Raw genomic sequence first — 25,031 nt, forward strand, 5'->3', positions numbered from 1 at the left:
CATTAAGCAGACATATGTTAAGGACTTTGCAAACTGTGTACTCATTGCACACTATGCTACCACATTATGATACCAGAGAAACCTGCGCAACCAATGAGACTGTAAAGTGCAGTAATATGTGACTCAAATGAAGCTCAGGGAGGCAGCAGTCTGTTGGAGTCCTAATCCCAGTGTGTGGGTGGAGGATAGACCCGTTGCCCTGGTTTTTCTCAGTAAACTGCCTCTGACTATAATATCATGTTAGAATCCACCAATTGACAGAGTAAACAGGATAGAGCTCTCGGAGCTGGCACTTTGAAGCGAGTAGACGCGGAAAGGAAGGAGTGCCTTTATTTCCTTCACAAAGGAAGGCTGAAGTCTGTCAGGCAGCGAGATTTGAGGACAGTCGGCAGTGAAATTGAAGGCGGAGGCATTTCAGGAGACAAACACATAGTTGGGCGGATCCGCCAACTCAGTGAACCCACGTCCACAATTCAGATCCAGAATCAGCAGCGGCTAGATCAAGAAACCTTTGTGGGACAGGATCGAGAATCGTCGTGGGACAGAGCCGGAGGTGAAGGACATTTTTGGGGTGGTGGTTAAAGAGCGAAATGAGAGCCATGTCTAAGATGACACCTTTAGTTGGAGAGCCAAGGTCTGAGTAATTACATTTCAGGTGGATTAAAGAACAACTTTAATAGATGAAACGAAGAAAACGATTTGGAATCTCAGGGTCCTGTGAGAAAAGCAACAGATCTGGGGAGGGGAGCGGGTGAAGAGGAGCCAAAACAAAGTCACACAGGAGTCTGGCAAAGGCTGGGAGAAATTATCTTCATGCAACGACCGCGGCTGTCTCAGTACTTTGGAAAAGGCAAAAGAGGAAGATTAGTTTGTGTGTTTCTGTGTCGATGTTTGTCTCTTTGAGGAGGATCTTTTCCAGAAAGGAAGGGATAAACGAGGCGCAATTCAGAACTGCCGAACAGATCAGTGAGCTGGCAAAGTGAGTTTCCTGAAGTGCTGCAATATCGATGAAAGGAGGGAGCTGAATGAGAAAATATTCAAATAGAGCAGGAGAGAGAGAGAGTAAGAGACCACCTACCGGGGGTTGCAGTCGAAAGACGAGTTCAGGGCAAGACATGCATGATGTGACTGAATCCCAGGTAGTTGTAAAGACAAGTTACAGGAGCAGAGAGAAATCAATTACTCTCGGTGAATACGCGCCAGAGACGGACTGTTACAGGCTGCTGCTGAATCTCTAACACTCCGTTAAAACCATTTAGAGCGAGAAGCAGCTTCTGTAGTTTTGTGGTTTGCGTGTCATCGTCTGTCACTTCCAAGTGTGTTCCCTTTCTGGGACATTGTGGATATGGTTTTAAAGCAGTTTGCTGCTTCGGCTGTCACGATTGATTTGTCTGTTTTCATTTATTTTCAAAGCACATGCTCGGCTTTTCCACCTCTGTGTGAAACAAATGAATGTGTTTAAATGTTGGAGTAATTGTAACGAATTCTGCATTGGTTGGACAGACTTTGGGATTAAAAATGTCGCAAAGTTTAAGGATTTAAAGAGTTGGGCAGTTGTTCAGAGATTTGGGAGGATTTATTTTAATTTCAGATGCTGCTCACTGTGATTTAGAAACAAACATTTCAGGAGAATTGGATTCCAAAGATAAACAAGTAGCGAGATGTTTGAAGAGACCTGATCAATCGAAACTCCTGAAATGTAGATCCAGGCTTGAGGGAAGTTACCGAGATTTAATCATTCAAGCTGCTGTGTAACATGGACATTGTGACTTTAAAAGCTAAAGTACATTGCCACAACTGTGGAGGGAGCTCTCGTTATTTTTAAATATCTAATCGGTTTATTCCCAAAGTTAAAGAAACAACTATTCAAATGTAAATGATTCCCAACGCTGTAATAGTTCGGGAAGTACAAAGACCCACAAGTTGCTGATGTGAAATGGTTACTACGTGTATGGCCAAACTATGTGGACTTTAAACAAACTCATTACCTGATACCAACAAACTGCCTACGTGTGACTTTAGACCCACCTATGTGCCTCTGAAATGGCTGAGGAAACCACTCAGTTATGCATGGGAGATCATGTCTCACAAACTTGATTGAGTTTTTTGAAGAAGTAACAAAGAGGATTGATAAGGGCAGAGTAGTAGATGTGATCAATATGGCCTTCAGTAAGGCATTCGACAAGGTTCCCATAAGAGACTGGTTAGCAAGATTACATCTCACGGAATACAGGGAGAACTAGCCATTTGGATACAGAACTGGCTCAAAGGTAGAAGACAGAGGGTGGTTGTGGAGGGTTGTTTTTTAGACTGGAGGCCTGTGACTAGTGGAGTGCCCCAAGGACCGGTGCTGGGTCCACTAATTTTTGTCATTACATAAATGATTTGGATGCGAGCATAAGATGTACAGTTAGTAAGTTTGCAGATGACACCAAAATTGGAGGTGTAGTGGACAGCGAAGAAAGTTACCTCAGACTACAACAGGATCTTGACCAGATGGGCCAATGGGCTGAGAAATGGCAGATGGAGTTTAATTCAGATAAATGCGAGGTGCTGCATTTTGGGAAAACAAATCTTAGCAGGACTTATACACTTAATGGTAAGGTCCGAGGGAGTGCTGCTGAACAAAGAGACCTTGGAGTGCAGGTTCATAGATCCTTGAAAGTGGGGTCACAGGTAGATAAGATAGTGAAGAAGGCGGTTGGTATGCTTTCTTTTATTGGTCAGAGTATTGAGTACAGGAGTTGGAGGTCATTTTGCGGCTGCACAGGACATTAGTAAGGCCACTGTTGGAATATTGTGTGCAATTCTGGTCTCCTTCCCATTGGAAGGCTATAGGGAGAGGCTGAACAGGCTGGGACTGTTTTCCCTGGAGAGTCGGAGGTTGAGGGGTGACCTTATAGAGGTTTACAAAATCATGAGGGGCATGGATAGGTTACATAGACAAAGTCTTTTCCATGGGGTGGGGGAGTCCAGAATTAGAGGACATAGGTTTAGGGTGAGAGGGGAAAGATATAAAAGAGACGTAAGGGGCAACTTTTTCACACAGAGGGTGGTACGTGTATGGAATGAGCTGCCAGAGGAAGTGGCGGAGGCAGGTACAATTACAGTATTTAAAAGACATTTGAATGGGCATATGAACAGGAAGGGTTTGGAGGGATATGGGCTGGATGCTGGCAGGTGGAACTAGATTGGGTTGGGATATCTGGTCGGCATGGACGGGTTGGACCGAAGGGTCTGTTTCCGTGCTCTACATCTCTATGACTCTATGAAGGAATAAACAAAAAAAAGACTGATCAACTGTCATCAGAAATGACAAATGCAAACACAGCTCTGTTGAACCTGCAAAGTTCTCCTTACACGCCCCTGGATGTTGGTGCCAAAATTGGGAGACCTACCTTACAGACTAGTCAAGCAACAGTCTGGAGGAGGCATACTTACAGAATTATACCTGGCACAAAACATTCCAGACCAACGCCAACACCATCCCTGAAGACCTGGTGCACTAACATAGACAATCTGGAGCGAACAAAAATAGAAACTGCTGGAAAAACACAGTGGTCTGGCAGCATCTGTTAAGAGAAATCAGAGTGAATGTTTTGGGTCCAGAGACCCTTCCTCAGAACTGATGATAGTGAGGAAAAAAAATGTGTTTTTATGCAGAAGGTAGAGTGGGAGGAGGGGGTAAGGTGTAAAGGATGGATGAAAATAGAGCCAAAGAGAGAGAAGATCAGTTGGACAGACAAAAGAGTGTATAACAATCAGTGTAGGAGGATGAATAGCTACTACTGGGGTCTGAGTTGTGTGAAATAGCAGACCATGTGATAACAAGGCCTAGTGTGTTAGGGTTGCAGTAAGGGCAAGGGAGAAGGTGCCTGATGCCCTAAAGTTGTTGAACTCGATATTGAGTCCAGAAGTCGTAGAGTTCTCAAGTGGAAAATGAGATGCTGTTCTTGCAGCTTGCACTGGGCTTCCCTGGAGTACTACAGCAAGCCTGAAACAGAGATGTTGGCCAGGGAACATGGTGGTGTGTTGAAATGTCAGGCATCTGGAAGTTCAGGGTCTTATTTTGGACAGAATATAGAATTTACATGTTCTGCAAAGCAGTCACTCCAATGTAGAGGAAACCACCTTGTGAGTAGCAAATGCAGTTGACTAGATTGAGTGAAGTGTAGCTGGAAAATGTGTTTAGGCTCTTGGATAATGAGGAGGGAGGAAGGGTTACACCTTCTGTGATTGCAGTGGAAGGTACCATTTGTGGTGATGGGGGTTGGGCTTGATGGTGTGCACTTGTTGGGAGTGAAGGAGTGTACCAGGCTGTCCGGTATGAGTGGGACTTCTCAACATGGACTCTGGACTCCATGAAGTCTTACGACATCACATTAAGCATGACAACAAAACTTGCTGCTGATTGGCAATTAAACAAATTACTGAAGGGGTAGACTCTGCAAACCATCCAATCCTCAATAACAGGAGAGCCAAGCATGTCAGTGCAAAAGATGAGGCTGAAGCATTCACAACAATCTCCAGCCAGAAGTGCCAGGTGGATGATCCATCTTGGCTCCCTCCAAAGATCTCCAGTATCACAGAAATCAGTGTTCACCCAATTTAGTCCACATGGTGAAGGAACTGGATACAGCAAAGGCCTTAAGGCCCTGCCAGCATTCTGTAGATTAGATTTGATTCCCTACAGTGTGGAAACAGGCCCAACAAGTCCACACCGACCCTCCGAAGAGTACCCACCCTGTCCCATTTCCCTCTGACTAATGCACCGAATACTACGGGCAATTTCTCATGGCCAACTCACCTGACCTGCACATCTTTGGACTGTGGGAGGAAACCAGAGCACCCAGAAAAAACCCACGTAGACACAGGGAGAATGTGTAAACTCCACACAGACAATAGACAATAGGTGCAGGAGTAGGCCATTCTGCCCTTCGAGCCAGCACCACATTCAATATGATCATGGCCGATCATCCTAAATCAGTATCCTGTTCCTGCCTTATCTCCATAACCCTTGATTCCACAATCCTTGAGAGCTCTATCCAACTCTTTCTGAAATGAATCCAGAAACTGGGCTTCCACTGCCCTCTGGGGCAGAGCTTTCCACACAGCCACCACTCTCTGGGTGAAGAAGTTTCTCCTCATCTCTGTACTAAATAGTCTACCCCGTATTTTTAAGCTGTGTCCTCTGGTTCGGCACTCACCCATCAGCGGAAACATGTTTCCTGCCTCCAGAGTGTCCAATCCTTTAATAATCTTATATGTCTCAATCAGATCCCCTCTCAGTCTTCTAAACTCAAGGGTATACAAGCCCAGTCACTCCAGTCTTTCAGTGTAAGGTAATCCTGCCATTCCAGGAATTGACCTCGTGAACCTACACTGCATTCCTTCAATAGCCTGAATGTCTTTCCTCAAATTTGGAGACAAGAACTGCACACAGTACTCCAGGTGTGGTCTCACCAGGGCCCTGTACAGCTGCTGAAGTACCTCTTTGGTTCAATACTCAATCCCTCTTGTTATGAAGGCCAGCATGCTATTAGCCTTCTTCACTACCTGCTGTACCTGCATGCTTACCTTCATTGACTGGTGTACAAGAACTCCCAGATCTCTCTGTACTGCCCCTTTACCTAAATTGATTCCATTTAGGTAGTAATTTACCTTCCTGTTCTTGCCACCAAAGTGGATAACCATACATTTATCCACATTAAACTGCATCTGCCATGCATCTGACCACTCACCTAACTTGTCCAGGTCACCCTGTAATCTCCTAACATCCTCATCACATTTCACCCTGCCACAATGCTTAGTATCATCAGCAAATTTGCTAATGTTATTACTAATGCCATCTTCTATATCATTAACATATATTGTAAAAAGCTGCGGTCCCAGTACTGATCCCTGCGGTACCCCACTGGTCACTGCCTGCCATTCCAAAATGGAGTCGTTTATCACTATTCTTTGTTTCCTATCAGCCAACCAACTTTCAATCCAAGTTAGTACTTTGCCCCCAATACCATGCGCCCTAATTTTGCTCACTAACCTCCTATGTGGGACTTTATCAAAAGCTTTCTGAAAGTCCAGGTACACTACATCTACTGGATCTCCCTCGTCTATCTTCAGAGTTACATCCTTAAAAAATTCCAGAAGATTAGTCAAGCATGATTTCCCAAGACAGTCACCCAAGACTGGAATTGAACCTGGAACCTTGGTAGCAGGCAGCAGTGCTAACCACTGAGCCATTGTGCCACCCGAATAGTACTGAAGACCTGTCCTCTGGAACGTACTGCACCCCTAGGCAACTTGTGCCAGTTCAGCTACAATACTGGCACCCAACTGACACTGTAGAAAATTGCCCAGGTGTGACTTGCACACAAAAAAGCAGGACAAATCCAACCCAGCCAATTATCTCCCATCAGTCTACTCTCAATCATCAGTAAAATGATAGAAAGTGTCATCAAGCAGCACCTGCTCAGCAATAATCTGCTCAGTGATGTCCAGTCTGGGTTCCACCAGGGCCACTCAGCTCCTGACCTAATGACAGCCTTCATTCAAACCTGGACAAAAGAGCTGAATTCCGAGGTGAGATGGCAGTGGCAGCTGTTGACATGAATGCTGCATTCGACCAAGTGTGGCATCAAGGAGCCTTAGCAAGACTACAGAGCTTTGATTTGATTCCTAGGTTGTGAGACACCATCTGGAACCAATTGCTGATGCCATGAGATACCAGTTGCTGATACCATCTCAAAACAGTGCTCCCAGGCTTGCCCTTATTTTCCGGTCTTTTACATTACAAAAGGGAAATTTCCAAACTGCCTAGCCCTTGAAAATCACTGAACTCAGCCTTGGTTTCATGTTTATTTAATGTCCCTAATTTCAGAACAGACTGTATTGGCCAGTGCAGTCTCTGACTGGGATAGACTGTGAGAGCAAGTGGTGTCTCACACTGGGGTATAGACGGTGTTAATGCGAATGCTGCCTCTCACTGGGGTACAGACTGTGATAATGCCAGTACTGTCTCTCATTGTGATACAGACTGCATTAGTGCCAGTGCTGTCTCTGACTGGGACACAGACTGCATTAGTGCCGGTGCTGTCTCTGACTGTGGTACAGACTGTGTTATGGCCAGTGCTGTCTTTCACTGGGATATAGTGTCCATTAGTGCCAGTGCTGTCTCACACTGGGATACTGACTGTTAGTTCCAGTGCTGTCTTTGTCTGGGATACAGACTGTGTTGCTGCCAGTTCTGTCTCACACTGGGATAGAGAGTGTCTTCGTGTTAGCGCTGTCTCTCACTTGGACACAGATTGTTAATGCTAGTTCTGTCTCTCACTTGAATACAGACTGTGTTAGTGCCAGTACTGTCTTTGACTGGGATAATCACTGTATTAGTTCCAGTGCTGTCTTTGTCTGGGATACAGACTGTGTTGGTGCCAGTTCTGTCTCACACTGGGATACAGTGTTTTAGTGTCAGTGCTATCTCTCACTGGGATACAGACTGTTAATATTAGTTCTGTCTCTCACTTGGATATAGACTGTGTTAGTGTCAGTGCAGTCTCTCACTACAATACAGAATATGTTCATATTAGTGCTGTCTCTCATTGGGGTACAGATTATGTTGATGCCAGTTCTGTCTCACACTGGGATACAGAATGTGTTAGCGCTATTACGGTCTCTCACTGAGAGACAGTCTGTGTTAATGCTAGTGCTGTTCCTGACTGGGATATAGGGTGTCCTAATGCCCGTGCTGTCTCTCATTACAACAGAGAATGTGTTAGTACAAGTGCTGTCTCTGACTGAGATACAGACTGTATTAGTGCCAGTGCCATCTCCCACTGAGGTACAGACTGTATTAGTGCTGGTGCTATCTCTTATTGGGATACAGACTGTGTTAGGGCCAGTGCTGTCTCTTACTGGGATACAGGCTGTGTTAGAGCCAATTCTCTCTCTCACTGGGGTGCAGATTGCATTAGTGCCAGTGTTATCGCTCACTGGAGTACAGTTTGTGTTACTTCCTGTGCTGTCTCTCACGAGAGTACAGTGTTAGTGCCAGTATTACTTTTTATTGGGATACAGACTGTATTAGCACCAGTGTCATCTCTCACCGGGGTACAGACTGTGTCAGTGTCAGTTCTGTCTCACACTGGGATACAGACTGTGCCAGTGCTAGTTCTGTCTCACACTGGGATACAGACTGTGTTAGTGCCAGTACTATCTCTCAATGGGATACAGACTGTGTTAGTGCCAATGCTATCTCTCAATGGGATACAGACTGTGTTAGTGCCAGTGTTATCTCTTAATGGGATACAGACTGTGTTAGTGCCAGTACTATCTCTCAATGGGATACAGACTGTGTTAGTGCCAATGCTATCTCTCAATGGGATACAGACTGTGTTAGTGCCAATGCTATCTCTCAATGGGATACAGACTGTGTTAGTGCCAGTGTTATCTCTCAATGGGATACAGACTGTGTTAGTGCAAATGCTCTCTCTACTGGAATACAGACTGCATTAGTGCAAGGCACTGTGACTCAGTAGACTATGGGCTCTGGTAAAATGAAACACTTTATCTTGAGTGTGGATACATACATTTTGCATCTCTGTCTCAGCCTCAAAGCCAATTGGTTGATCTAGAACTTCATGATCACAAATTGGATCATAGTAAAATATTTCTGAAACATTAAAGCAACTGGTCTGATGACATCTCTGCAGCGGAATGGTTGACACTTTTCATTGAACTGATGCCATTAAGATAATCAGTGTGTTAAACCTTTTATGTAGCCCTGTGCTCTTCCTGTCCTGGGAGTGATTGATGGGGACAGTGCAGAGGGAGCTTTACTGGGTAGCTAAAGTTGTGCTGTACTTGTTCTGGGAATGTTTGGTTGGGACAAGCTGAAGGGAGTGTTAATTTCTGTTTAAAGGAGTAAAGGAAGTTTTACTCTGTCTCTGACCTGGTGCTGTGTTTGTTCCGGGAGTGTGCATGCACTGGCACTCTGAACATTTGGACTTTGTGCCAATTTCCCACCATTCCCCCTTATTCACACATAGAAACAAAGAGGACTGGGTTAATAGTAAGAATCTTTGCAGTGTAGGTGAGCAGTGAGAACTTGATGTCCAGGCACAAAGATTCCTGAAAGTTGCCACCCAGTTTGATAGGGTTGTTAAGAAGGCATACAGTGTGTTAGCTTTTTTGGTAGAGGGTTTGAGTTGCAAAGCCACGAGGTCATGTTGCAACTGTACAAAACTCTGCTGCAGCTGTACTTGGAGTATTGCGTACAGTTCTGGTCACTGCATTATAGAGAGGATATGGAAACTTTGGAAAGGGCTCAGAGGTGATTAACTACGATATGGAGGGAAGGTGTTATGAGGAAAGACTGAGGGACTTGAGGCTGTTTTCGTTTGAGAGAAGAAGGTTGAGAGGTGACTTAGTTGAAAAATATAAGATAATTAGAAGGTTAGACAGAGTGGACAGTGAGACCCTTTTTCCTTGGATGGTGATGGCTAGCATGAGGGGACGTAGCTTTAAATTGAGAGGTGACAGATATGGCACAGATGTCAGAGGTAGTTTCTTTACTCATAGAGTTGTAGGGATGTGGAATGCCCTGCTTGCAACAGCAGTAGACCTGCCAACTTTAAGGGCCATAAATGGTCATTGGATAAACATAGAATGAAAATGGAATAGTGTAGGATAGCTAGGCTTCAGATTGGTTCCACAGGTCAGTGCAACATCGAATGCTGAAGGGCCTGTACTGCGCTGTAATGTTCTATGTTCTATTGTTTCTGTTTGAATAGTCATCGAAAGGGACTTTTGAATAGCTTGATGAACCTGCCTCCACGATAGGCTTAGGCAGCGTAGTCAAAACCTGGACCCACTCAGTATGTGAAAACGTTTTTTCGCACCTCACATTTATTTCCTTTGCAAAACATTTTAAAATGGTGCTCTGTGGTTCCCTCTGTTTACAAATGTTTCTCTTTGGATACTCCATCTGGAGCCTTCACGATTTTGAAACCTTCAATCACGTCTCCCTCACCATTTGCCTCCCCAAAAAACCGTTGAAGTTTCTCATCCTTGTAATAAATCTCATCAACCTTTTTTGCTGTCTTTCCAATGCATTTGTAACTTTCTCAGTGTGTTGGTGCCCAGAATGGGACTGAGGTCAAACCACTGACTTATACAAGTTCTGCATGATCTCTCTGCGCTTGTATTCTGTGCCCCTATTTATGGAATCTAGAATACTGTGTGCGTTATTTACAGCTCTCTTTACTCTTTAATAACACCATTAATAACTTATTGAGTCATACAGCATGGAAACAGACCCTTCGGTTAAACCAGTCTTTGCCTGACATAATTACAAACTAAACTAGTCCCACCTGCGTATTCCTGGTCCAAACCTTTCCTACTCATGTACTAATCCAAATGTCTCTTAAACATAGTAATTTTACCTGTATCCACCATTTCCTAAGGAAGTTCATTCCACACATGAACTACCCTCGATGAAAAAAAATTTGCCTCTCATGTCTTTTTAATCTCTCTCTTCTTACCTTAAGAATATGCCCTCTCGACTTGAAATCCTCCACTGTAGGGAAAAGGTGCCTGACCATCAACCCTATCTTATACCCCTCATGATTTTATAAACCTCTATAAGGTCATCCCTTAGCCTCCTACACTCCAATAAAGTAAGTCCCAGCCTATCTAGGCTTTCTTTATAACTCAGCTTTCCAATATGCACATACATACCCAGGTCCTTCTGCTCCCTTTTGAAAAAGACCATTTATTTATACTGTCTCTCCATGCACATTGTATCAAGATATATCACCATTCACTTCTTCGCAAGGAACTTGACGTGGCACCTATATGCCCAGTCCACCAACTTTTCAATGTCTTTTTGGAGTCCTGTGGTCATCATAGTTTAGAATGTTTCCAAGTTTTGTGTTGACCACAAACTTTAAAATTGTTCCCTGCATAACAAGATCTATGTCATCTGTATGTATCATCAGAAAAAGAAAGGGTCCTGATATAATCCTCTGGGAAACTCTATTACAAATCTTCCTCTAGCCTGGAAAATACTCATTAACCAATTCTCTTGTTTCCTATCACTGAGCTAATTTTATATCCATGTTGCTAATGTCCCTTTTATTCCATGACCTGTAAAGTTCCTCATAAATCTGTTGTGTGGCATTGTATCAAATGCCTTTTGAAAACCCATCTACATCACATCATCAGCTCTGTCCTCATCAACCCTCTCTGTGACCTCTTCAAAAACTCCAGTAAGTTAGTTTGACACAACTTTTCCTTAACATTGGCATTTCTGAATTAAACCACATTTTTCCGCATGGAACTTAATTCTATCTTGAACAACTGTTTCCAGAAGATCCCCCAGTGACGAAAGTTAGACTGAATGGTCTATAATTGCTGAAGTGGTATTTACAAGCTTTGTTGAACAAGAGTATCATGTTCCAAATTCTCCACTTCTCCAGCACCACTCCTGAATCCAGGAAAAATGACTAGTATTTCTGCAATTTTCACTTGCACTCCATTCAGTATCCTTGGATACATCTCAGTTGAAAAGTGTGGTGCTGGAAAAACACAGCAGGCCAGTCAGCATCTGAGGAGCAGGAGAATCAATGTTTTGGGCATAAGCCCTTCTTCAGGAATGAGGCTGGTGTGCCAAGCGGGCTGAGATAAAAGGTAGGAGGGAGGGAATTTGGGGGAGGGCCGCTGGGAATACAATAGGTGGAAGGAGGTGAGGGTGAGGGTGATAGGCCGGAGAGGGGATGGGGGTGGAGAGGTCGGGAAGAAGATTGCAGGTCAAGAGGGTGGTGCTGAATCCGGGGGTTGGGATTGTGATAAGGTGGGAGGAGGGGAAATGAGGAAGCTGGAGAAATCTACATTCATCCCCTGTGGCTGGAGGGTTCCTAGGTGGAAAATGAGGCGCTTTTCCTCCAGGCATCGTGTGGCCAGGGTCTGGCGATGGAGGAGGCCAAGGACCTGCATGTCCTTGGCGGAGTGGGAGGAGGAGTTAAAGTGTTCAGCCACAGGGTGGTTGGGTTGGTTGGTGCAGGTGTCCCAGAGGTATTCCCTGAAACGTTCTGCAAGTAGGCGGCCTGTCTCCCCAATGTAGAGGAGACCACATCGGGTGCAGCGGATACAATAAATGATGTGTGTGGAGGTGCAGGTGAATTTGCGACGGATATGGAAGGATCCATTGGGGCCTTGGAGGGAAGTGAGGGGGGAGGTGTGGGCACAAGTTTTGCACTTCCTGCGGTTGCAGGGGAAGGTGCCGGGAGCAGAGGTTGGGTTGGTGGAGGGTGTGGATCTGATGAGGGAGTCGCGAAGGGAGTGGTCTCTCCGGAACGCTGATAGGGGTGGGGAGGGAAATATATCCCTCGTGGTGGGGTCTGTTTGGAGGTGGCGGAAATGACGGAGGATGATACGATGTATCCGGACGTTGGTGGGGTGGAAGGTGAGGACCAGTGGGGTTCTGTCCTGGTGGCGATTAGAGGGGCGGGGTTCAAGGGCGGAGGTGCGGGAAGTGGAGGAGATGCGGTGGAGAGCATCGTCGACCACATCGGAGGGGAAATTGCGGTCTTTGAAGAAGGAGGCCATTTGGGTTGTCCGGTAGTGGAATTGGTCCTCCTGGGAGCAGATGCGGTGGAGGCGATGGAATTGGGAATATGGGGTGGCATATTTACAAGGGGTCGGGTGGGAGGAGATCTAATCTAGGTAGCTGTAGGAGTCAGTCGGTTTGTAGTAAATGTCTGTGTTGAGTCGGTCACCCGAGATAGAAATGGAGAGGTCTAGGAAGGGGAGGGAGGAGTGTGAGACGGTCCAGGTAAATTTGAGGTTGGGGTGGAAGGTGTTAGTAAAGTGGATGAACTGTTCAACCTCCTCGTGGGAGCATGAGGTAGCGCCAATAGAATCATCGCCAATACAATCACACGACGCCTGGAGCAAGAGCGTCTCATCTTCCGCCTAGGAACCCTCCAACCACATGGGATGAACCAACCCAACCGCCCCGTGGCTGAACACTTTAACTCCCCCTCCCACTCGCCAAGGACATGCAGGTCCTTGGCCTCCTCCATTGCCAGTCCCTGGCCACACGACGCCTGGAGGAAGAGCGCCTCATCTTCCGCCTAGGAACCCTCCAACCACACGGGATGAATGTAGATTTCTCCAGCTTCCTCATTTCCCCTCTCCCTCTCTCAGTCCCAACCCCCGGATTCAACAGCGCCCTCTTGACCTGCAATCTTCTTCCCGACCTCTTCACCCCCACCCCCTCTCCGGCCTATCACCTTCACCCTCACCTCCTTCCACCTATCGTATTCCCAGTGCCCCTCCCCCAAATTCCCCCCCCCCTACCTTTTATCTCAGCCCGCTTGGCACACCAGCCTGATTCCTGAAGAAGGGCTTATGCCTGAAACATCAATTCTCCTGCTCCTCAGATGCTGTCTGGCCTGCTGTGTTTTTCCAGCACCACACTTTTCAACTCTGGTCTCCAGCATCTGCAGTCCTCACTTTCTCCTTGGATACATCTCACCCAGTCCTGGTGCCTTTTCAATGGGGGAAGGCAACAGCCTAGTGGTATTATCATTGGACTGTTAATCCATAGATCTGAGCAATGTTCTGGGGAACCAGTTTTGAATTCTGTCATTGCAAATGGTGGAATTTGAATTCAGTAAAAATCTGGAATTGAAAAGGTCTAATGATGGCTACAAATCCATTGTCAATTGTTGTAAAAACCCTCTGGATCACTAATGTCCTTTAGGAAGGGAAACCGCTGTCCTCACCTGATCTGATCTACATGTGGTTGATTCTTAACTACCCTGTGGGCAATTAGGGATGGGCAATAAATGCTAGTCTAGCCAGTGCCGCTCTCATCGCATGAATGAATAAGGAACACTTTAAATACTGACAGCTAACCAATATCCCCTTCTCAATTTTAAACCCTTCTAGTGACTGAGCTTTACCCGGGCAGCATTTGCCTTGTAGGTAAAGAAAGATGCAACATATTAATTTAACACCATTCTAGACATAAATCTCTTTTCTTGAACCCCTGATCAGCCATTCTGCTCCTTTCATCAACCTTTACGATTTATTTGCTGAGAGAAGACTTTGCAAATTCCCTTTATCTTAACTGCCATTCATTGTTCATCATCCCTCTTTGCCTCTCTCTTTTTGCTTTGACATCTCTCTTCCAAACCTTCTGCATTTGACTTGATTCTCCATCACATTTACTATCATAAGCAGGCATTTGCTTCTTTAATTTAGTTTCTCCATGCTGTATCTGCCCTGGGAATGTTGATTGACTGAATGTCAAAGAGCGTACTACAGGTGGGTGTTTGCAAATGGGTGCCTGAATCCTTAGATCCTCCAAATCATGAATCCTTAGAGTTTGTGCATGGAGCCTGCAGAAGGGTTTATACTGACAGCTGAAACTGGGCAATGGATCTGATCAGTAGCGACGTGTAGCTGGTGATCGTGTACAGTGAATGCAAATCTCTCTCCTGTATCTCTCACCATCAGGGAGTCTGATGTTAGAACTGAAAACAGTAACAGGGATAAAAGACCACATTTATTTTGATAAAAGTGCCTTATATCATGTAAATGAAGTGTAAGAAATTAAAATAACTCTGACATTTGGACTTGATGCACAGAGAAGTGCTGCATCTGATACAAAATACTTGAACAGAACTGGGCTTCCACTTCATGCTAAACACTGTCCAGAGCTTGTTTGCATTGACGGGTGTTCAGTCAAGCCAGGCACGGATCCTTTTAGAATTGTGTGCGTTTTCACTCGTTGTATCGATTGGATTCTGTACAGCCTTTTGGCCCAACAAATCCACACCGACCCTCTAAAGACTAGCCCATCCAGACCCATTCCCCTCCCTTATGTACCTAATGTACCTAATACCATGGACAGCTTAGCATGGCCAATTTACCTGACCTGCACATCTTTAGACCATGGGAACAAACCCACACAGACACAGGGAGAGTGTGCAAACTTACACACACAGTTGCCTGAGACTGGATTTGAACCCAAGTCCCTGGCACTGTAAGGCAGCAGTGCTAACCACTGAGCCACTGTGCTCCTCTGGGTAAGGGGTGCGTATGGTAGGTTGTCCCAGCCACAATTCCACACTTGCTAACATAAACTGGATATAAAGTTTCCTATTTACCATATATAGCTGTTTAAAAATAAAAATGTTATTGCCATTGTTTAGATCAAACCTCACAGAGTTGACCCTCCTGCAGGTAATGCTTTTGAGAGGTTGACTAAGAGAATCGCACAATGGTTACAACACAGGAGGAGGCCATTCAGCCCAGCATGTCTACACTGACTATACTAAATGATCAGTTCGGAGAAAGTGAGGACTGCAGATGCTGGAGATCAGAGCTTAAAAATGTGTAGCTGGAAAAGCGCAGCAGGTCAGGCAGCATCCAAGGAGAAGGAGAATCGACGTTTCGGACATAAGCTTATGCCCGAAACGCCGATTCTCCTTCTCCTTGGATGCTGCCTGACCTGCTGCGCTTTTCCAGCAACACATTTTTAAGCTAAGTAAATGATCAGTTCACCTTAGGCTAGTCCCTGACCTTCATTGTGTAACCTCTCACCTTTCGGATAATCCAATTTGGTCTCAAAAGCCTCGATTGAAGCTGCCTTCTCATTCTTGGACACTGCATTCCAGATCCAAACCACTCATGTCCCCTGGAAATGATTTCTCACATGTCCTCATTGCTTCTTTTATCAATTACCATAAAATTGTGCCCTCTTGTACTTGATCCTTCCAACTGTGCAACCACTTTCTCCCTCTCTACTCCGCCAGTATCCCTTGTGATTTTGAACATCTTGATCAAAAAAGATATTTCAGTAATTCATTAATTTTAGAATGGAAGGTAGAATGGGGAAAAGAAGGTTTCCTCTGATGCATAGAAGCTAAAGATTGATAAGCATCTTAACTACAACTTAAATACATCTCTTTTTTCCAATTATTTGCAAACTTAACTTTAAAAATTGTAATTAACCTATTTCTAAGAGGGTACCTCCCTGCTTGACACAAACTTTCAGAATGTGGTGAAGCCTAAGACTGAGGAGAAGGTTTCTTGTAAAGGATGGTTTTTGTCCTTAACCTTCAACTGAACTTTCCACTTCACCATTTATGTCTGTCTGACTCTGACTTAAATCTGAATTAGCTCCAGGTACAACTTGCTGTCTTACTGGGAAGGTGAGGGTGAATGCAGGGGGACCAGGGTCAATGACAATTCCAGAAGCAGTGGGCAGCTGTCACAAAGCCAGCTCAGGGACAGGTCACAGCCTCACGGACAAAAGCTTTTTGGCCCAGACTCCATATGTTTAAGAACACTATGATGGAACTGTGCCAAATGCTGGAGCGGGACCTGAGGGCAGCAGGAGTGGGGAGCCATCCTTTTAAGATTTCAGTGAAGGTGATTGCTGCTCTGAACTTCTGTCTGTTAGCTCCTTCCAGAGAAAGATGGGTGATCTGTGTGGGATCTCTCTGTCATGCTCCCACAAATACTGATGCTCCCACAGTGACTGATATCATCTGGATAAAATCAACTGGTTCAACGTGTTTCCCAATGACAGGTCTGAAATGCAGCCCAGAGAAGTAGGAATGCAAAACATAAGGGCAGAGTAGGTACTTAACAATTTTGTTAAGGTACAGCAATTTATCTCATTAGGCTTCGTCGTGAGAAACAGTCCACTCAGCCAAAGAAAATGAAGGATGTAGCCCAAAAAGTTTAGAACTGAAAAAAAAGTAAGTAAGACAGCAGTATTGGAGAAATGAATGGAAACTAAAGTTAAAAATCCCTGAGACCAAATTACCTTCACCGTAGACTGCTGAAAGTGATGGCTACAGAGTTAATGAGTGCATCTGTGATCATCCCTCAAAATGCTATTTATTCTGCAATAGTGTCAATGGATTAGAGGGTTGGCAATGCACCAAAGGAAGTAGGGAGTAATGGGAGAATTACAGACCTACTGGCTTGACATTGGTAGCATGGAAAATACTAGGATCTTTTTTCTATATCCAAAGGTGCTCGTGCACACAACTGAACATTCTTTTCCCCATCACCAAATCATCCATGGTGATTATTTTCCGCTCCTTTAACCACCACCAGTAAATTGCCCATGTTTCCTAATTGATTAATTTATGTACAAAGACCATTAAAGACAATGCAGATCATCAAAAGTGAGGAAGAGGAATGGACAGCGAGCTAGGAATGCTTTAATCTATTGCAAAGGACGTAATTACTGTAAGTTAGAAACTAATTTTCTGATTAGACTGAGTCAAAGTGGATTAATGAAGGGGAAATAATGTTTGACAAAACTGATGAGTTTCTGAGGATGTTACTAGCAGAACCAGGTAGAGGGACCAATGGATATGGTGTATTTGGATTTTCAGAAGTTTTGATGAAGTTTCTCACAGGAGATTAGTAAACAGAGTTTTGGTTATGTACTAGAATGGATTGAGGATTGTTTAAGCAGCAAAAATAGAGGATAGAAGCAAATAGGTCATTCTCAGTTTGGCAGGCTGTGATCACAAGTGGACTACAAGGGTAAATGCATGAGTCCAGTTTTCACAGTCTGTTTGGGAAACATGGATGTGGGGATCAATTGCACATTATACAAAACTTTGTGGGAATATGAGTTGTGATGAGGATGCAAAGAAGCCTCAGGGAGATTTAACAGACTAAGTGAACAAAGGTAGGAATGCAATATAGTAAGTGTGAGATTATCCACTTTGTAAGAAGGAATGGATTTGCAGGGTATTTCCTGAATGGTGAGAGATTGGGAAATGTTGATGTTGAAAGAGATCTCAGTTTATAAGTCACTTAACGCTACAAATGGTATGTTAGCCTTTATTGCAAGCTGGTTTGAGTACAGGAGCAAAATAATCTTGATTCAATTGCCTGAAACATTGGTTAGATTGCCCCTGGAGAATGTGTGCAGTGCTGGTTCCCTTGAATAGGGAAAGATGTTCTTATGATAGGCAGGGTTGGGCAGAGATCCATCAAACTGACTCATGGGATTGTGGGTCCGTCTTGGAGGAGATTGGGGAATCTGGGTTTATATTTTCTGGACTTCAAAACAAAAGGTAAGACAACATCATACAAAATTATGAAATTCTTAAAGGACTCGACAGAGTAGATACAGAAAGGATGTTTCCCCGGACCATTAGGGTTTAGAAACAGAGGACATGGTCTCAGAATATAAGGTAAGCCATTTAGGACTGAGATGTGGAGGAACTTCAGAGGATGGAGAATCTTAAAAATTTTGTATCCCAGAGGATTCTGGAAGCTCAGTCATTCAGTAAATTCAAGACAGAGATTGATAGATTTCTACTTACTAACGACATCAAGGAATATGGAGCTAGTGTAGGAATATGGCACTGCGCTGGATAACCAGCCATGGAGGGGGATGAATCGTTTATTTCTATGTTCCTGTGTTATCTGACACCCCAGGCTCCCACTATTCCATAGCTCTGTAACTCAGAAAAAAAGTCTTGCCTGGTTGTTAAACATTTTTCTGGATTCTTTCCCCAAATAAATTGATTTGGTGAGAAAAAAAGCACTTCTGCTGAGGTACAGTTCATTTATGGGTGCTGTGTCAGGAATGCAGCAAGAAATATTGCTAACATGTTTATTGGGAATTGAACTGGGGATTGTTGAAGATTGACGCAGTGCAATGCAGATGCTTTGATTTATGGTTACACAGGACTACATAGGATATATTGCACAGAAACAGGCAATTCGGTCCGTCTGTCCACACCAATGTTTAAGCTTCAGTTGGGTCTTCTCTCATTTTTTCCGATCTAAATCTATTATTGTTAACCATCTGTTCCTTCCTCCTCGAATATATGTTTGATTGCCCCTTAAATGCATCAACATTATTCATTTCAGCTACTCTCTTGGCGGTGAGTTCCACATTCTTAACACTCTTTGGATGAAGATGTCACTACTGAATTCCTTGTTGAATTTCATTGTGACTGTTGGATAGCAATAATCTCCAGATATGCATTATCTCAGAAGAGGAGACATTCTCTTTAAACAGACACTATCAAAACCTTTCAGAATTGTAAAGACCTCTATGAGATCACCGAAGTCTTTTTTCAAAACAGGTCACCCAGCTTTTATAATTTATAGCTATAATTCCAATTATAATCTGTAATGATTTTTAGATGGCTGCCAAATTGGAATCAAACCTATTCACCAACAATTTATTTAAATGCTCAGATCTGAATGAACTTTAAACTCATAAGTTCAGACAGTAAATTCAAAGAGATTTTATTTAAAGAGAAATATAGCTTCATACAGATTTGTAATTTAAGACTGTGACATTGCAATACAGAACTGTTTGATGAAGTTATTAGAATTCATTTGAGGAAGTAAACAAGCAAGGTGGATGAAGGGGAATGTGTAGATGTGGACTTCCAGAAGACAATTGATAAGGTTCCACATGAAAGGTCACTACATAAAGTAAAAGCTCATAGTCTACTGGATAAAATGCTAGCACTGATGGAGGATTGGTTAGCTGACAAGAAACAGAGAGTAAGCATATATACTTCATGTTGAGGCTGTTAAAATGTAACAAGTGGAGTGCCACAGGAATCAGTGCAGGGACTGCTATAATTTATAATCCATATAAATTACCTGGAAGGAAGGATTGATGCACATATGCTAAATTTGCTGATGACACAAAAATAAGTATGGAAGATGATACCATGAGTCTGCAATGGGATATAGATAGGTTACATGAGTAGGAAATGTTGACAGATGGAGTATAAGGTGGGAATATGTGAACATGTTCACTTTGGTCTGTTTATAATGTAACTACAGACAAGCAACATTGTAATTAGCTCAATTCCTTTTTATCTAACTTAGCAATCCAGTTAGTTTCGGGATAGGCAATAAATGTTGACCTCTCCAGTGATACTTACTTTGAGGGCAAAATGACGAAATGAACAACTCAACTCCAAGGTCCACTTCCATTGACAGACAGTTTTATCATTTTACACCAGTGGAAAGAAACCTCTGGCAGTGCAGAACCTATTCTCCCCTGGACAAAGGGAAATATAATTTTTATCCTTTTGTTTTTAGCCTGCCTTTGGTTGTTAGAACCCACTCATATTTTTAATTGATTACATATAGGTCCATCAGGTTAATCATGTGACAATGTAATCAGTTGATGGGCAGTTCTCGCACTTCCCATGGTTTTATGTTTACTAGACATGCTTATCTTTTAATTTTGGGCCGACCCAATACATCATATTCAACCATATTCCAGGCTTTAGCTTCACCAGTTATTCAGTACCCACCTGCTCAATGAAAGGGGGCTTCTCTACCCTAGTCTGAGAATCCATGAGAATGCAGTCAAATTTCTTAATGCCTGCATACTTAAAACTCCATTTTTAAAAATATATCATCTGTGGCTATGATTCAGGGGTGGGGGGGATCTTAACTTTGGACCAATCTGGTATGAAGGTTTCTATCAGCATTTTTCAAGGTTATACCTTATCAAACAGCCTTTATACAGGCAGCAGGTTATTTTGTTTCAACAAAATTCATTGTATGCATTTCATAAGACCCTTTGAGTGTTATTCTAATCTTATTACCAAGTATACACTCCCTACAGTTTGGCTTGAAACAGCAGAATGAGCGAGTTGCTGTTTCAGCCAAAAATCTTCCCCAGGCACTTATGTCAACTGAGAACCACTTTCAGCCATTTTATGTTAACTTCATATATGGGCATTCCTCATACCTACATTCCATAAATGTTTACAAAAGAAAACAAAGCAGAAGCATCAGTAACTGGTGTTCCTTCTGATAACAATTTACCTTGAACCTTATGTTGGACCGAAACTCTCTAGATAATTTCAAACAAGTTTTAACAGGACAGCACAAATTGCTTGCTACAGACTCCATGGAATTAAGAGGATATATTAAGGCCTCTTGTAATAATTATGTTATATCTAAAATGCTGTCATGCATATAATTGTATATTCTGGTCGAGAAGAGATCATTTAGAGTCATAGATGTACAACACAGAATCAGACCCTTCAGTCCAACTTGTCCATGCTGATCAGATATCCTAAATTAATCTCGTCCCATTTGTCAGCATTTGGCCCACATCCGTCTACACCCTTACAATTCAGGAACCCATCCAGATGCCTTTCAAATGTTGTACTTCTACCAGCATCCACCACTTCCTTTGGCAGCTCATTCCATACACGCACCACCCTCTGCATGAAAAAGTTGCCCCTTACGGCTCTCTCACTTTAAACCTATGCCCTGTAGTTTGGACTCCCCTACAGTGGAAAGTATCTTGGCTATTCATGCCTCTCATGATTTTGTAAACCTCAATAAGGTCACCCCTTAGCCTCTGACACTCCAGGGAAATTAGCCTCAGCCTATTCAGCCTCTCCTTATAGCTCAAACCTCCAACCCTGGAAATATCCTTGTAAATATTTTCTGAACCCTTTCAAGTTTCACATCTTTCCTGTAGCAGAGAGAACAGAACTGAATGCAATATTCCAAAAGTGGCCTAACCAATTTCCTATAGAGCCACAACATGACATCCCAACTCCTAAATTCAATGCACTGACCAATAAAGGTAAGTACCAAATGACTTCTTCATCACCACATCTACCAGCGACTCCAAGGTCGATTTGTTTGGCAACAGTCACAGGACCCTACCACTCAAATGTTCTAAAATGAAAATGCATTGTATTCCATATCAATCTTTGAACAGTGGGAGGGAGAAGCTTTATCTGGAATGTAAAGCTAGATGCTTAGTATACATTTATTTCTGTTCCCTATTGTCATACTACAAATGGTTTTGGATTTTTCAGAAGTTCTAATTTCTTTTACAGTCTGAAGTCAAGCCTTTGCAGGCTGAGAAATGGAAAACATCATTAATGGATCTGAATTTGTCATTTTGGAGAAAGGTGTCACTATAATGGATGTCGTTCATCAGAAGATCAAAGAGCAAATGCTTAGGGTGAGTGTTGATACAATGGTAATTGCTGGCAGTAATCTATTAGTTTTCATTGTTAGACATGATCAGTAGGTTGATTAATATTCATTCAACTGTATCGAAACATCTGAAATTCCAGTAATATAGCCTAGTAGTTTCAAGATGGCAGCAGAGTACGCTGCTTCAGTCAGGGCTCCTCTGCTTGCCAGACCCTTTCCCTTCTTTCTTTCTCCTCATTGTAGCTTTTCTTTCCTCCCAAAATCTTTATTTTAATCATAATTCTGCAATGTTTGAAAGTACAGGGATTTGCAGCATGTTGATGAAAAGATAAATATTGAGAAAGTAAATGAACTTCTACGCACAGTATTAACACTTTTTTCAAAGTAATTTGTTTCATTAGTTCAATGTAAGCAAACAGTTGTTTAAAACTTCTGTACTTTTCTGAACAGAGGTCCCATAATCCTGTCGATGTAATGTGTGTTATGTCTTATGGTAGAAGGTTCAAATAATCACACTTTTAGACACAAATATTGAAGTTGTTATCAAGTGTATTTCTTCGGAACTCTTCACGTGTTTGGAACAATGCAAGTTTGGTATGCTGTCTGCTGCCTGCTTGTCTTAATGTGGCATTCTGAAGGTATATCTTTACATCGACATAACAGTACAGTTTCTGACTCCTTTTATAACTATATAACATCTCGCTTTGTATTAAAAAAGTAATACCTACATATACAACAATAAATATTGTTATAAAGTGGTAACTTTCTTGCCTATCAGCCAGATGTCTTCAGACTCAAGTCTGACTCCAGGACTTGTTGGTTGGGACAGAGTCCAAATTGAGTGCAGGCAAACCAATGTGTATCAGTTCGAGTCCATGTATAAATGAGGAGGGTGGCAGCAAGAAGGGCATACAGAAGGGCTTAAAAACAAACCTCGAAATCCAAAAATGATGGTTGACATGGAAGTGACAATTCATGAATTACAGTGGCTCAAGAAGCATTTAAAAAAGATGAGTTGAGTGGCTAAATTAATAAAACATCACAAACTAATGAATATAATCAAGCTATACACTTAACAAGATGACAGTTATTGAGAATAACCAGTATCTCTAATTCTGAGCTATAAAAGTGCCCTGGCAAGAATGTCCTAGAAGAAAGCAGAGTTAACGTTTGGAGTATGGTGACTCTTCATCAGAAGCTTTCTTTGCACAGATGCTGCCAGACCTGCTGACTTTCTCCAGCAACTTCTATTTTTGTTTAAAATAAATTCAGTAGTCAGTTCTTGTGAAGAGAGAATCAGTGAGCTCTGAAAGAGGTGGTATCTACCAATTGCTACAGAGGCCCCCAGCAGCTTCCGAAGCAAAGGGCAGTGTTATATTTAGGGTAACCAGATAGGGACTGCACTTTGACCAGCATTTGGCAGAGACATGGATCATCGTGAGGCATCATCTGCTCTGGCAGTCACTCATCTGGAGGTAGCTACATTGAAGTCTGAGGATCCTATTTCACACGAAGCTCTTCTTTGACTTGGTAACTTGGTCCTCCTGAGCTCTCTGCAGACTGTACAGTGGTGAATAGCAGTAGTTACTGTTCTCAGTAGACAAACTGGTCTATTGTTTCCTGGTTTGTTTTTTCCTTCTTCTCTGAATGGAGATGTTATACTTGTGGCTTTACAGTCCACAGGGATCTTTCCAGACTCTAGGGAATTCTGGGAAATTATAACCAAAGCATCCACTATCTCTCTAGCCACATTAAGACCCTGAGAAGCAAGCCATCAAAACCAGGGAAATGTCAGCCTTTGGTCTCTTTGAACTTATCTCACATTTTCTCTCAGGTGAAAATTATTATTTTCAATTTCACACTCCCTTTTGCTCTCACATTATCTACTATTTTTGAAACACTTTAGTGTCTTCCACTGTAAAATTCGACAAAATATTTTTCTTAGTTTGCTGCCCTTTCTTTGTTTCACATTATTAATTCCCCATTCTTAAGTGACTAGCATTTATCTCAGCTATACTCTTTCTATCTATATTCTAATTAAATTCTCATTGAACCTCTCCTTTGCTGTAACATGTATGACACTGATGACAGACCTACAGCAGTCAACATTACATTTGGTCCAAGGCAGCTATTCAATCTCTGCAGGTCTCCCCAAGGTCACAGAGGCAACAAAGACAGACAGTCTGAAGACAGGTTATTGTCCCTTAGCTTTTCACAACAGACTACGTCAAAGAGATTCGCAAAGGCTCTCAAAAACATCAGATTCCATATCAATTTCCCCAAGACAGAAGTAACATTTCAAACTACACCAAACAGAGATTATGAAGGACCAGAAATAACCATTAACAGCCCTGATCTCAGGTCACAGAAATAGTCTAGGGATGCCACTATTAAGGGAGATATCAGAACATACATCTCGAAACCAAATGGTGCCCTTAACCAACTGAATGACCATGTCCAGCAGCAGTCCTCAACCAGGAGTGCCAGGTGGATGATTTTTTTCAGTGGTCTTCAGCACCACAAATACCAGGCTTCAGCCAAATCGATTCACTTCACGTTTTCAAGAAATGGTTGGGGTAATGGATACTACAAAAGCAATGGGCCTGGATCAACTTCCAGCAATAGTACTGAAAACATGTGCTCCAGAACTTGCCATTCCCCTAATCAAGTTGTCGAGTATTGCTACAATATTGGCATCAAACCAACAATGTTCAAAAGTGGCCAGGTAATTCCTGTACAGAAAAAGCAGGTCAAATCCAACCTAGCCAGTTATGCTCCGTCAGTCTGTTCTCAATCATCAGTAAAGTGATGGAAGGTGTCATCAATAATGCTACCAAGCAGCACCTGTTCACCAATGCCCTGCTCAGTGATTCCCAGTTTGAGTTCTGCCATGGCCATTCAGCTCCTGATTTCCAGCCCTGGTTCAAACTTGGGCAAAAGAGCTGAATTCTGCAGGTGAGGTGAGAGTGACAGTCATTGACATCAAGGCTGCATTTCACTCAGTGTTTTATCAAGGAGTTCCAGAAAAACTGGAATCA

General features: G+C 43.0%; 1 protein-coding gene across 1 annotated transcript in view; it reads left to right on the top strand.

Annotated features, from left to right (window-relative positions):
• The first annotated feature begins 209 nt into the window (after positions 1 to 209).
• The window catches only part of LOC122549714 (antizyme inhibitor 2-like), an 88,476-nt gene continuing 63,654 nt past the window's right edge, over positions 210 to 25,031 (top strand). Inside the window, exons 1-2 of the mRNA XM_087986999.1 lie at positions 210 to 553; positions 21,891 to 22,018. Coding sequence (XP_087843125.1) covers positions 21,920 to 22,018 — 99 coding nt within the window. The 5' untranslated portion in view covers positions 210 to 553; positions 21,891 to 21,919. The remainder of the gene's footprint in view (positions 554 to 21,890; positions 22,019 to 25,031) is intronic.

The sequence above is a fragment of the Chiloscyllium plagiosum genome, unplaced genomic scaffold, assembly GCF_037043375.1.
Source record: "Chiloscyllium plagiosum isolate Xiang-an unplaced genomic scaffold, Cpla_swu_hap1 HiC_scaffold_5, whole genome shotgun sequence".
In the NCBI taxonomy this organism is placed as follows: Eukaryota; Metazoa; Chordata; class Chondrichthyes; order Orectolobiformes; family Hemiscylliidae; genus Chiloscyllium; species Chiloscyllium plagiosum.